The sequence below is a fragment of the Camellia sinensis genome, chromosome 9 (genome assembly GCF_055761805.1).
Source record: "Camellia sinensis isolate YWXY chromosome 9, ASM5576180v1, whole genome shotgun sequence".
NCBI classification, from domain to species: Eukaryota; Viridiplantae; Streptophyta; class Magnoliopsida; order Ericales; family Theaceae; genus Camellia; species Camellia sinensis.
Window position 1 is genome coordinate 193,393,938 of NC_138969.1, and position 13,169 is coordinate 193,407,106.

The window sequence follows — 13,169 nt, forward strand, 5'->3', positions numbered from 1 at the left end:
CACCCTGCTCAGCTAACCATGCCTAACCGAGCTACCTAGTTCTGCTATCCTTCTGACCGAGCTGCGCGATCCCGATCCACTGTGAGCTTACCCTACCGAGCTACCCTTAGATCGACCTTTCTCTTTTAACGAGGATTTCACTTCGGTCTGTTCCCCGATTATACATAGCTGGATCCAAGCCCATCGACCGGCCTTGCAACCGTTCAGCCTAGGACTGAGCTATCTAAGCTCTTGTCTTAGCCCACTGCACGGCCCAACATCCACAAATGATTCTACTTAGCTCGGCCCAATTTGTCTACGTAAATTACCCACTCATAAAAATAATTATATGGGAACTAATTAATGTTAAATCAATTTTCTTTTATGTTATAAACAAATTTTTTGTTATAATTTAATTTCAAAAATAATTTTTAATTATTTATTTTAACCCGTGCATAGCATGGGTATTATGGTAGTTTACTATACGATCATTAACAAGTTTTTAGTGTAAGTATCTTCTTTGTCCAAAGGGTCCATTTGGATATTTTATTTTATCATATGTGCATAAAAATTTGATAACTTTATGTGTATATTTTTCTGGATTACACTATTACTATATATAAAAATAAAAATAAAAGGACACCAAAGCTACCATGAAGATATGTGTGTAGTTCAGATTAACTGTTATGTTGTGGTTTCATATATAGAATGAATCTTGGCCTTACATTGATTATTTTGGGTTTGTACTATATTACTTATACATTTTGGTTTTATAGTTTTTATCATTTAATGTCTCAAAAAGTTTCTCTCCCATTTGAATAGAGGGTTTGTTTTTATAATGGTAAATTTTATATTTTAATCTCTTTTTCGGGTTTTCACTATTTTTTAGTGTATCACTTCTTCTTTTTTTAATTTTATTTTCCATCCCTTACCTTCATTAGAAGTAATCTGCTTTATTTATAAAAACTATTACACGTATCTCTGCAACAAACTAATGTAACATTAAAATCTAAAGAATCATCATTATCAACCATTAGAAATACAAAAATAAAAATATATAATGCTAACAAAATACAATCTGTGTCAAAATGTTTTCTTAGATTAAAAAAACCTATATCTATGTTCAAGACAATGGTGTATTGAAGGAGGGACAATGGAAAAAAAAGTAAATAATTCACACAACCAATCCATTATTTAACAAAATTTCAATAATTTTAACATCTTAAATGATCTCATAGACAAATTAATAAAACCCCTATTCTATTTGAGTAGAAAATAAAAAAAAATTAATATATATATATATATATAAAGAAATTTTATAGCAAAATAAAAATTAAACAAATAAATTGTAGAGTTTTTTTTTTTTTTTGAAAAAATAAAAAAGATAGGATGAAATTTTAATAAATGTTAAGGATGTATATAATTTAGAGGGTGCTAATTGAAAGATATTTTCAAAACTATGACTTAACTGCAATTTTCAAAAAAAGTTGAATTGGCACCACCATTGGTGTTTTTTATTTCCATATATAACATATATCCCATGCTTTGTGCGGAAAAATTTACTCATTGAGCTATAAAAAATTATCCCTTGCATAACCAATTAGTTAAATATTTTCATTTAGCACGTTTTTAAATTAAATAAATGATTTAATTATTTGGCTATGCACGGTTTATTGAGTTAAATAATAAAATAAATTAATTTTATTTTGTAAAACCATTTGTAGTTAAAATTAAAAAAATTCTCTTCATACGTAGCACCGGTTCATTGATAATCCACATAAATTTATTTTTATCATGTGATAAATTATTTTTTAAAGAAATCACTTAATTTATTAGCTCTAATATGTTACTATCACTACAAGAAAAGTGGGCTTAAAATATGGAACTATTTGCGACGGCACACTTGCCATCTCAAAAAGTCACTTTTTGCTACGGCAGAAAATGCCGTCTCAAAAAAACAGAGTATTTGCGACGGCACAATTTGCCGTCTCAAAAAAGCAGAGTATTTGCGACGGCAGAAAATACTGTTTCAAAAAAGCAGAGTATTTGCGACGGTATTTTTTGCCATCGCAAATACTTTCTTTTTTTGAGACGGTATTTTCTGCTGTCGCAAATACTCTGCTTTTTTTAGACGGCAAATTGTGCCATCGCAAATACTCTCCTTTTTCGCGACGGCATTTTATGCCGTTGCAAAAAGTGACTTTCGTGTTTTTTTTTTAGCGAATATTTTTAAAATTTTAAAAAATTTTTTAGATGTACCTTATTTAGATGCATCTAAAAAATAAAAAAATTTATGAAAAAATATTTTTAAAAATTAATAAATACATAAAAATACAAAAAAAAATGTATTGAATTATTGTATTTTTTTTGTATTTTTGGTATTTAGTGAATTTTTAAAAGATTTTTTTTACAATTTTTTTTTTTACTTTTTAGGTGTATTTATGTTAGGTGTGTCTAAAAATTAAAAAAATTACTTAAAATATTAAAAATATTTAGTAAAAAAAATATAACACGAAAAACAAGAAAGTATAATTTTCTCAAAAGAGTTTTTGGAAAACTCTAACCTAGCATAGTGATTGTGGTTTTGAGACAGCTTCATATATACAGTCACAAAATGGTTTGAATAAATGCAACGGTATTTTTCTATCACAAAAAAAAAAAAAAAAAAAAATGATGTCGTCTTACTCTTTTGATATAACATTTCTCTTTTCATTCATTTTTTCATCTTCCTGTCTCTCTATCTCTATCTCTCTCTCTTCTCTTTATCTCTTTCACTCATTACTCTTCTTTCTCTGTCAATCTGTTTCTCTTTCTTATTTTCTCTCTGTGTCTCTCGTCTATCTCTCTTCTCTCTATCTCTCTCATCTGTTTTCTCTCTCTGTCTCTCTCGCTCATCTCTCTTCTCTCTATCTCTCTCATTTCTTTTCTCTCTCTCTCTCTCGACCATCTCTCTTCTCTCTATGTCTCTCTTTTTTTCTATGTCTCTCTCTCCCTCATCTCTTTTCGCTCTATTTCTCTCTCTTTTTGTCTATCTCTCGCTCATCTCTTGTTTCTCTCTCCTTTTCATCTCTCCCTCTATCTCTCTCTCTCTTTCTTTCTCTGTCTATCTCTCTCTCGCCTTGTCTCTCTCTCACTCATCACTATTCTCTCTCTCTTTCTGCTTGTATATTTCCCTATTTCTCCCTCACTATGTTCGCCTTGCTCACTCTCTCCCTCCCATCTTCCCTATTTATTGAGCTCCTTCTCAATTTATCGATCCACTATAAGAAAATACACTTTTAGCATCCACTTTGTCTGTCTCTCGCTCATCACTCTGTCTCTCTCTTTCTCTCTTCTTTATCTGTCTCTTACAAAATTAAAATATTTTAAAAATATTTAAATATTTAAATATTTAAACAATTTTAAAAACAGATTTGAATTAAGTTTTGAAAAGAATTTTGAATTATGTGTTTGGTTATGAGTTTTGAAAAGTAATGATTATATTTTGAATTGAGTTTTGAAAAATGGATGTAGAATTATGATTTGGAAACTCAAAACAAACGCCATACTTAAATCAATGAGTAGAACTATATATGACCACCACCGCTATTGCCATTATTACTACCATTATCTCTCATCCACCATTGCCACTCCATCTCCTCTACCACTACCACAACTTCACCACTACTGCCGCTCCTTCTGAAACTTGATTCAAATTTATTTTTTATATACTAAAAATTAGTTTCATGAAAAAATTTTAAAAATCAAAACTACCATACCTGTCAATTTTATATAATTTTATGAAGGATATAATTAGCTTGTTTGGTTTAGATTTTCAGTATTTATTTTTCAGGAAATTGAATTTTTTTGTTATGTGTGTTATTTATTTACTTTCAGTAATTTTTTTTAATATTCTAAGCATTTTTTTTTAATTTTTAAATACACCACACATAAATACACTTTAAAAATATAATATTTGAGAAAAAAAAAAGATATTTATAAAATTCACTAAATACTATAAGTATATATGTGTGTATATATATATATATATATGAAAATTTATTACATTTTCGTATTCTTGTGCATTTATTGATTTTTAAATTTTTTTTGAACAAATATTTTACTTTTTAGATACATCTAAATAAGGTGCATCTAAAAATATAAAAAATAAAAATTACTTTAAATTTTAAAAATTCACTAAAAATAAAAAAATAAGAAAAATAAAAAACTCAATTTTTAAAAAATTAAATGAAAAAAATCGAAATCAAACAATTTTTTAAAATTTAAAAATACCTTTTTTTAAAAAAAAAAAATCAACCAAACAGCAACTCAATTTTTTACCTCCATCTCAAATTTCCCAATGTTCGAATTTCCCACAAAACCCTAGCTCTCTGATTTCGTTTTCCCTCTCTTTCTTTTCACGCTCAACTCTAATGCCTTTTCTTCATGCGATTTATCATTTTCCTAAGTTCTCCCCACCACACCTTCACGCAACTCATCTTCGTGTGATTCGCCGATGAGTATGGAAACTATTTCCCGTCATCCATGGAAACTATTCGTCTCCAGATGGGAATCACCAATTTCTGATCACTGAATCGCTCAAGTAGAACCTGCAAAGAAGCCAATTCACTCCGTCTCAACCAAAAATCCCCAGTCTCAAAAATCCCTAATCTTTTGAACCAAAAACCCTATCAAAAATCCCTATCTCTTCTTACGTCTCTCTCTCTCTCTCTCTCTCTGTCTCTCGACTGTGAGCAGAGGCAGACAATGGCGAGCATCGAATCGACGGTGTCGAGCAACGGTAGTGAGCAGCGTGACGGCATCGAGCAAAAAGCATGTCGATACTCCCAAGTCTGATGACAAGACTACCGAGGATGAACTCAAGAACTTTGATTCCGAGTTCATCAAAGTCGATCAAGGCACTCTTCGATCTCATCCTGGTTTGATCTCTTTCTCCTTCATTTTTTCGATTGTTTTTTTTATTTTTGTTTGATTTTGACTTTTTATTTTTATTTACTTTGTTTCTGAATGTATATAGTACTTAAAATTAACTGCAAAATTGATAACTCAAAATGATTTGGTTCTAGAAATTTTCATAGATTGTGAGGATGTCTTGTTCTGAAGTTATTTCAAAATTGAGTATTCATTTCCTGTTTACTGTTCATATGATTGAATGAATGTTTTTTTACTTACACAAAAGATAGCATAAGCTTGTTTATTTGCTTGTAAGGTTCTTGCCTTCTTGAATGAATGTTTTTTTACTTACACAAAAGATAGCATAAGCTTGTTTATTTGCTTGTAAGGTTCTTGCCTTCTTGGATGATATTGTTAGGGTTGAGTTTCACTTGCCAATCATTATTATATTTCCCTCCAGCATTCATCCTGGAGATCAAATATCCTCTGACATGTATGTTGTATACTAGATACATTTCTTTACAAAATTAGAAACTGTGTGTGTTATTTGGTAAGGTTTAATGCAATATCAAAAACATGCTGTCTTATGCAGTCAAAGCAGTTTCATTTTTTTTTAACTTTATACTTTCATAGTTAACTCTTCAGTGCCTTTTTTTTTTTTTTTTTTTTTGTTCCTCTACTATCAAATTTCTAATCTTGTATTGTTTTGGTATGTTCTTGCTAATACCAGCAATATAGGACATAATTTTCAGTTGATTAAGCATTATATTTCGTGAATAGTTGTTGTTCCATTAACTCATCTTTACTTGTTTATTCAAAAACATTTCTTTTTGTTAGTGGTTACCTTACACAGGACATGCTTCCAAAATAGTATGAATTCACTCTGTCACGCTGAACTCTATTATATGGAAACCAGGTATATTCCTATTCATCAACAGAATAGTATATGCAAATATATTTGATTTGTCAATGTTGTTGATATTGGAGATTAGTATATGTTTTGTGATTCCAATTTTTTTGATAGGTAGGTGAATTATAAGATTTTCTTCAACTATTGAAATAATTTGTCAACTGAGTGTTTCTACTGCATGATATCTGTGCTTCTTTGAATCTTGAATTGCCACAAATGTCATATATTTGACAGTGGTTTTTGTCAAAATAATCGGTTCTTATTGGAGATGCCTTTGTATGATAGGATGTTGAAACGAGGATATATTAGGCTTAATTACGTATAGTTTGGTTTTCACTTTGAGCTGTCGCTCATGAAGGGTTGTGGAAATCAAGTTGTTGCACTTTACACGGATATGGAATGGTAGACACAACTAATAGAACTCCTATCTCCAAATACTTCATAAGAAAACTCGATCACACTTCATTTACAAGTCTTTGTGACTTTTCATCTGGAAGGACCATGTCTCAGCGATCAAGTTAAAAATATAATCTTGATGCATCATCATCAACTACTGAATAATAAGCAAAGTCAATGATTCATGTGGAGTTGGTTTGCTGATCTCTAAAGTAGATTGGAAATTTATTCTTCTGCTTGCTTTCCAATTATTATTATTATTATTATTATTATTATTATTATTATTATTATTATTATTATTATTATTATTTGTCAATTTTAATCTGTTAATCTAATGAGGTCAAGAACTGTAATCTAGATGTACTGGGCAAAAAAGATTCTTGAATGGACAAGTGGGCCTGAAGATGCTCTTGCAATATCAATATATCTAAATGATAAGGTAAATTAAGCATTTCTTCACTGTGTGCATGTAGCTATGATTGAATTTCCGTCAAGTTTCATTGCTAATATGAACTTTGCATACAGTATAAAATAGATGGAAGAGATCCAAATGGATATGTTGGTTGAATGTGGTCAATATGTGGTGTGCATGATCAGGTCTAGATGATTTTTTTTTTTTAAGAAAATAATAACCAACTCTTTAAATGCTTGTAAAACTCTCAATGATTGCATCGAGTTGTGTCCTTGAATGGCTTTGCAGGGTTGGCAAGAACGACCAGTTTTCGGGAAAATACGATACATGAACTACACTGGCTGTAAAAGGAAATCTGATGTTGATGGATACATTGCTTAAGTTAAGAGGCTGGTTGGTGAAATCAAGAAGAGGAAAGCAGAAACCCTAACCCTACTCAATGAGAAGAAAAACGAACTTCACATTTAATTATTTTTGGCTCCATCATATATGATAAATGTGTCAAGTAGTTTTCAATTTGTAAGAGGATTTGTTGATCTTTATTTTGGGCTGAAGACACCATCGCCTTATGGTTGCATCTATACAGTGCCATTTTAGTCTTTTTGGCTGTGTAGATTATTTATTTATGTACTCGTTTATGAAATTCAGTTTCGTTCATAGGGTTTACAAGAATTTGAAATGAAATGTGAGAACTGCATATCTATTAATATCTTTCCTTTCCAAAATCATTATCTAGTTGAAGAAAATCTTATAATTCACCTGCCTATCAACCATTTATGGTTTTTTTTTTTTTTTTTTTTGAGACGGCACCACATTGTCGTCGCAAATGATATCGGCAGAGTTGAGACAAAAGCCTTTTGCGACGGTACTCTTTGTCGTCGCAAATAATCTTTTAGAGACGGCATATCATGCTGTCTCAAATATTTTTTTAGCGACGGTAGGTATCCGTCGCAATGAAAGTTCTTTAGCGACGGCCTTTTTGCCGTCGCAAATAACACCTTTAGCGACAACAACATAGTGCCGTCTCAAAAAATGACAGATTTTTCCATATTAATGGCGATGGAATTTTGCTGTCGCAAAAAGGCAGCTTTGCCGTCACAAAAAAAAAGGCGACGGCAACGTGCCGTCGCTAAAACCTTTTTGCAACCCCTTTTGTTGCGACCCCCTACTTACCGTCGCTAAAAGTCATCTGCCGTCGTAAAAAACCTTTTGAGACGGCAATTTGAGTATTTGCGACGGCATTTTGCCGTCGCAAAAAGTCAATTTTTTTGTAGTGTATCACAAGATGACACACATATTTATTAGTCAGTACTTAAATAAAACATTAATCATAACTAGGGGTGTTTGCGGTTCGATTTTGGACTGTTTGCAGATCAGTTTGGACCTGCCTGCATATATGTAGTTTGGGAAAAATTCAACCCACAACCGCCCGCAGTGTGGGTTGCAGTTTGTGCGGATAGGGTTCACGAATGTGCAGACAGTTTGCAGATTGGACTTTTTTCAATTTTCAGATTCAATATAATAGAAGATTGATTTCAATTTCAAAAGTAATTAACAGATTCAATTTTCTTTCCATGAAGAAGTAGATTTAATTTCCTACAATGTTTACAAAACAAAGAAAAACAAAAACATTCAAAAACAATGTTCATCATGAAATTAGGGTTTGGTGTGTTGACCAAAAATATCTAGAATAGGACGAATGAAATCAACGGTTCAAGTTTTTTTTATTAAAATAAATAAATAAATAAATAATCTAAGTGCAGGCGAGTTCTTGCGAGTGCGGGTTAAACCCGCAACCCACCCGCAACTCGCAATTATGCCATATTTCAAACCGCATCCACCTGTATTGTGTTTGTGAGACCGTCCATTTGTATGCGGATCGGTTCAGGTTGGATGGGTTGGATGGCTCAGATAACCCTATGCTCAGTCCTAATCATAACATAATTAGACACAATTTCAGTGCAATTTAAATGAAAATAACTTATTTACATGATTTCAATTATATTTTTTCTTTTAAATTTTAAAAATATTGTATTTAATTTTTAAAATAATTTTTTAATTAATTATTTAAAACCATACATAGCACAGATTTTATGGTAGTTTATTTTTATTGCAAAAGCAACATTTACCAACTGTAAAGAGAAAAAATAACATAATTAGTGACAAAGCGCCATCCTTCCGTGACGCGAGGTACCATCTAATAACCTATGTTTTTTTAGGTGGACTTCTTTCAATTCATAATCTGGATTAGTAGACACTGTTCAAATTTTTAGGGTTTATTAAGGTCTTTTTTTTTAATAATTTAAATTCTTCATTTTGTCTGGTACTATACTTCATATTTATTATTTATAAAAAAATATTAGATTGATCTAATAATCGTAAACTATTCAATTTATCGCATTTGTTATTAAATAAATAAAAAATTGAATGACAATTGTGTTTTTTCAAGTAGACCATTTTTTTTTTTAGCATTGCTATTAAAAACCAAAAATTAGACTCACTTTTTAGACCAATGATGTGACATTCAATTAGGATATTAAAGGTAATATTTTCTCTTGTATCTTCTCTAATCATCAATCAATCATATCACTTATACATCATTAGGTTTAGAAAATAGGTCTAAAAAGTGGATTTATATATCAATTTTTTTTTTTTTTGACAAACGCGATAAATGAAATAGGCTATGATTGTTAGATTGACTTAATTTTTTGTGTGAATGATATATATAAAGTTGAAAGAAAAATAAACAATGGCAAAGTTTGATAATCCCGTGAGGGTGTTTATCACGTAAGAAGAATATACAATCAAGAAGAGTTGGGGAAGAGTACTACATATATTGAGAGTTAAAGGTATAATGAGAAGTGAGTTGGATCGGGGGGGCTGGAACCCAGTCATTCGAAGGAGAAGCGTGGGCAATCATAGTGGTCAGTCAAGGGAAGGAGTTCTGATCACAGTTTTCGTGGATAACATCCCTGAATCAATGGATCCTCCAGGCTTGTTCTATCTTTTTCGGAAGTTTGGTCTAGTTAAAGATGTGTTCATCCCGGGGAAGAGGAGGAAAGCAACAAATTCCAGGTTTGGGTTCGTTAGATACGACTGTGAGGTAGCTGCACGGGTGGCGATTCAAAAGGCAGATGGATTGTGGTGTGGAAACAAGGCACTGAGGGTCAAGTGTGCTGAGTATCAAAAACCACTGTCAGTGGGGCAGCAGAAGTCTAAGGGGCAGAGCAGAGAAGATGAAGGTCGTATAGTGAATCGGTGGGTGCAATCAAACAGTGGAAAGGAAAGGGAGTCTAGAAATCCTATGCAGAGGCAGTACTAAGTGATGAAGTAAGGGATAAGGATAGGGTGGTGTTAAAAGTCTTTGAGGAAGGGAATGGGTGGGGGAGTGAAAGTCTACTAGTTCAGTTGAACAGCTTCTTAGCATTCGAGGCATTTCAAGAGGAAATGAGATGCAGAGGCATGAAAGATGTAATTGCTAGAGAGGGGGGAGGTAAAATAGTTCTGGTAACTTTTCCCACAGAACAGCAAAAGCAGGAAGGTATGAAAGAGTTGCAGAGGTGGGGAAAGCAGTGGTGCGAATCAATCACTGAGTGGGACAAAGGCCAGTTCTTAGAGCAAGAGAGGTGTGTATGGCTGCATTGTTTTGGCATCCCCATTAACTTATGGAGTATCACGACAGTTCGAAGCATAGGCAGTAATTGGAGGCTTGTTGTTCAATATGAAGAGGACTTCAATAACCCTTTAACTTTTCAACAGACTCGAGTCAGAGTGATTACGAGATGTATGGAGTGGATCAACACAACAATTTTTTTGCAGCACAAAGGAAGTCTAATCCCGGTTAGAGTCTGTGAAGAGTTGCCTAAAAGCTTATGTCATAGTTCTTTCGAGAGCAGAGGTAAAGACCATAGTTGGATGCACTCCAAAGGTGAAGATGAGGTAGACCAGGTGGAAGGCAATGGTGGAACTTGCAAGAGTGCTCAGGTAGCGTATGCGGGAAGGGAGGGGATGGTGAGTGAAGAGCTGGAAGCGGCTTCTCGGGTTGTGGAGACAGTGATGGGTAGCTCAGAGGTGCAGGGTAGGGATAATGATGGGGAGCATGCAAATGCAGGGGTTGCAGTTGGGAGGAACGTGGGGAATGACCGTGTAGGCGCATGTTCCAAGGTGAGAGGGATGGGGCAGGAAGTCAACTCCCACCTGGCAAGAACGAGCGGAGTTCATAGTAGAGAAGAGGACATACGCAGCATGGGCCTACTTAGGGAGCTGAGTGGGCCAGTAGAGGAAAGGCCCAGCATAAATTTAGAAGTTTTAATTGAAGGAGTACAGAAAGAGGTTGAGCCCATTGGACTGATTCAGGAGTTGGGCTCGGATTTAAGTGAGAATATGGCCCAGCTTTTAAGTAGACCAGATGAGGCCCAAACAAATAAACCAAATCAGAGAAAAAGGGTTCAACGGACTGCAAATGGGAGTCTTATACGGGTTGGAGAAGCACAGAGGAGGGGAAAGTCTTGGAAAAAAGGCACAGACCGAAGGAGAGGTGTAGTTGGTAGGCTGGGCTTCCAACGGGGAGCTATCCTCAGAGCTTCGGCAGAAGCAGCAGCTTCACTAATGGTTTCTAATTCTCAGTCCCTAGCACCGAACAGAAGGAAACAACTGGTTGAGGAGGCTTTGGCAACAGTGAGAGTAGGCACCGAGCTGGGTATGGACTACCAAGGCAAAGAGGAAGAGGTTGTGGGCAGAATTGTGGAGCTGGAAGAGAAGGATAGGAGCAGATTTGGAGGAGGAGGCAGGGCAACCGAAGTTTAGAGGGCTGTCCGGAGGAGATTGGGAATCAATAGTGTGCTTAAATGAAGATATTATCTTGGAATGTGCGAGGTTTGGGAAGACCAGAAAAGAGGGGAAAGATAAAGAGATTGGTGAGGGAGAGAGGGGTTGATGTGCTCTTTCTTCAGGAGACCAAGAGAAGAATTATGGAGGATCATTTTGTGAAATCAATTTGGCCCTATGAAGAAATGGAATATATGGTGGTGGATTCTGTGGGAAGTGCTGGAGGTCTACTGTCTATATGGAGGCCACAAATCTTCGAGCTTAAGTGTTGCTGCAGTGGTAAAAACTTCATCATTTTATCAGGTACCTCTAGTCCTTCTTTTCAGTGTTCCCTTGTAAATATCTATGCTCCTAATGACGTTCTTGGGAGGAGGCAGTTATGGAAAGCTCTTGTGGGTATTCATCATCATTTTCCAAATCCGTGGTGTGTTGGAGGGGATTTTAATGAAATTAGATTTATGGGGGAAAGGAAGGGTTGCTTATCCAGAGATAGAGGGATGAAGGATTTTAATGAACTTGTGGAAAAATTGGAACTAACTGATATGCCTCTGCTTGGGAGGCAGTATACTTGGTGTAATGCCATGGATGGGAACAGGTGGAGTAGGATTGATAGATTTTTGTTAGATGTGAAGTGGATGGAAAAATTTTCGTTTAAGCAATGGGGTCTCCCAAGGTCTATCTCAGATCACTGTCCCATTTTGATACAGGAAGATGGTAGGGATTGGGGACCAAAGCCTTTTAAATTTATCAATGCCTGGTTATCTCATCCATCCTTCATTTCAGAGGTAAAGAAGAGGTGGGAGGAAGCTCAAGTTCAAGGGTGTGATAAGAAAACTAAACCTGCTTAGGAGCCACTTAAGGATGTGGAACAAGGTGGTGTTTGGTAATATTGATACTCAATTACAGAAGGCTGAGGAGGAGCTTCATGAATGGGATTTGAAGGTAGAGTCTAGATCTCTAGAGGAAGTGGAACTGATGAGAAGAAGAGAAGTAAGGAGCCAGGTGTGGCAGCTGGGTAGAAGCAAGGAGAGGCTATGGCACCAAAAGTCTAGGCAGATGTGGGCTCAGTCTGGTGATAAAAACACTAGGTTCTTTCACATTATGGCTAGCAGAAGGCAGAGGAAGAATTTTCTTGACTCTGTTGTAGTGGAGGGTAGGAGAGTGGAGGATCCGGTTCAGGTCAAGCAGGAAGTGGTTAGGCATTTTAGTCAACTATTCTCTGAGGATTGGAAGCTAAGGCCAAAACTTCTTGGCCCTTTTGCTATTATTAGCCCTGCGGATGTTGGTAGTTTGGAAGCTGCTTTCACAGAAGATGAGGTTTGGGAAGCTGTGCAGGCTTGCGATGGGAACAAAGCCCCAGGCCCAGATGGTTTTAATCTTAATTTCATTAAAAGTTGCTGGTCAATCTTGTAAGGGGAGATCATTAGTATGGTCAATGAATTTCACCAAAATGGTAAGCTAGCGAGAGGGGTTAATAGCTCTTTCATAGTTCTTATACCTAAGAAGGTTAATCCCATAGGCTTGGGAGATTATAGACCTATCAGTTTGGTGAGCTCGGTCTATAAAATTTTGGCAAAAGTGCTCTCAAGGAGGCTTAAGAGAGTGTTGCCAGCAGTGATCAACGAGGTTCAGTCCGCTTTTGTGTGTGGGAGGCAAATCCTAGATGGTGTGCTAATAGCTAATGAAGTTGTAGATGCTTGGAAAAGATCGAAGAAGAAAGGCATTATCCTAAAATTGGACTTTGAAAAAGCT

General features: G+C 34.9%; 2 protein-coding genes and 1 long non-coding RNA gene across 4 annotated transcripts; all 3 read left to right on the top strand.

Moving 5' to 3' along the window:
* Positions 1 to 4,303: 4,303 nt before the first annotated feature.
* LOC114271012 (uncharacterized) lies at positions 4,304 to 7,297 on the top strand. Of its 2 annotated transcripts, XR_014340819.1 has the most exons (5): positions 4,304 to 4,898; positions 5,710 to 5,788; positions 6,524 to 6,617; positions 6,704 to 6,775; positions 6,879 to 7,297. It is a non-coding gene; the product is annotated as an uncharacterized LOC114271012 (long non-coding RNA). The 2 variants fall into 2 exon arrangements; XR_003632176.2 differs by lacking the exons at positions 4,304 to 4,898; positions 5,710 to 5,788 and having other exon boundaries at positions 5,890 to 6,617.
* A 4,140-nt stretch (positions 7,298 to 11,437) lies between these two features.
* LOC114271029 (uncharacterized) lies at positions 11,438 to 12,265 on the top strand. Its single transcript, XM_028212651.2, has one exon. It carries the CDS (start codon positions 11,438 to 11,440, stop codon positions 12,263 to 12,265), a length of 828 nt encoding a protein of 275 aa, XP_028068452.2.
* Positions 12,266 to 12,278: 13 nt separating this feature from the next.
* On the top strand, positions 12,279 to 12,830 carry LOC114271028 (uncharacterized). The gene has a single exon (XM_028212650.2). It carries the CDS (start codon positions 12,279 to 12,281, stop codon positions 12,828 to 12,830), a length of 552 nt encoding a protein of 183 aa, XP_028068451.2.
* The last annotated feature ends 339 nt before the right edge of the window (positions 12,831 to 13,169 follow it).

Excerpts from the sequence above, each read along its gene's own strand:
- LOC114271029 (XM_028212651.2), top strand. The coding sequence starts at position 11,438 with ATGAAGATATTATCTTGGAATGTGCGAGGTTTGGGAAGACCAGAAAAG.
- LOC114271028 (XM_028212650.2), top strand. The coding sequence starts at position 12,279 with ATGTGGAACAAGGTGGTGTTTGGTAATATTGATACTCAATTACAGAAG.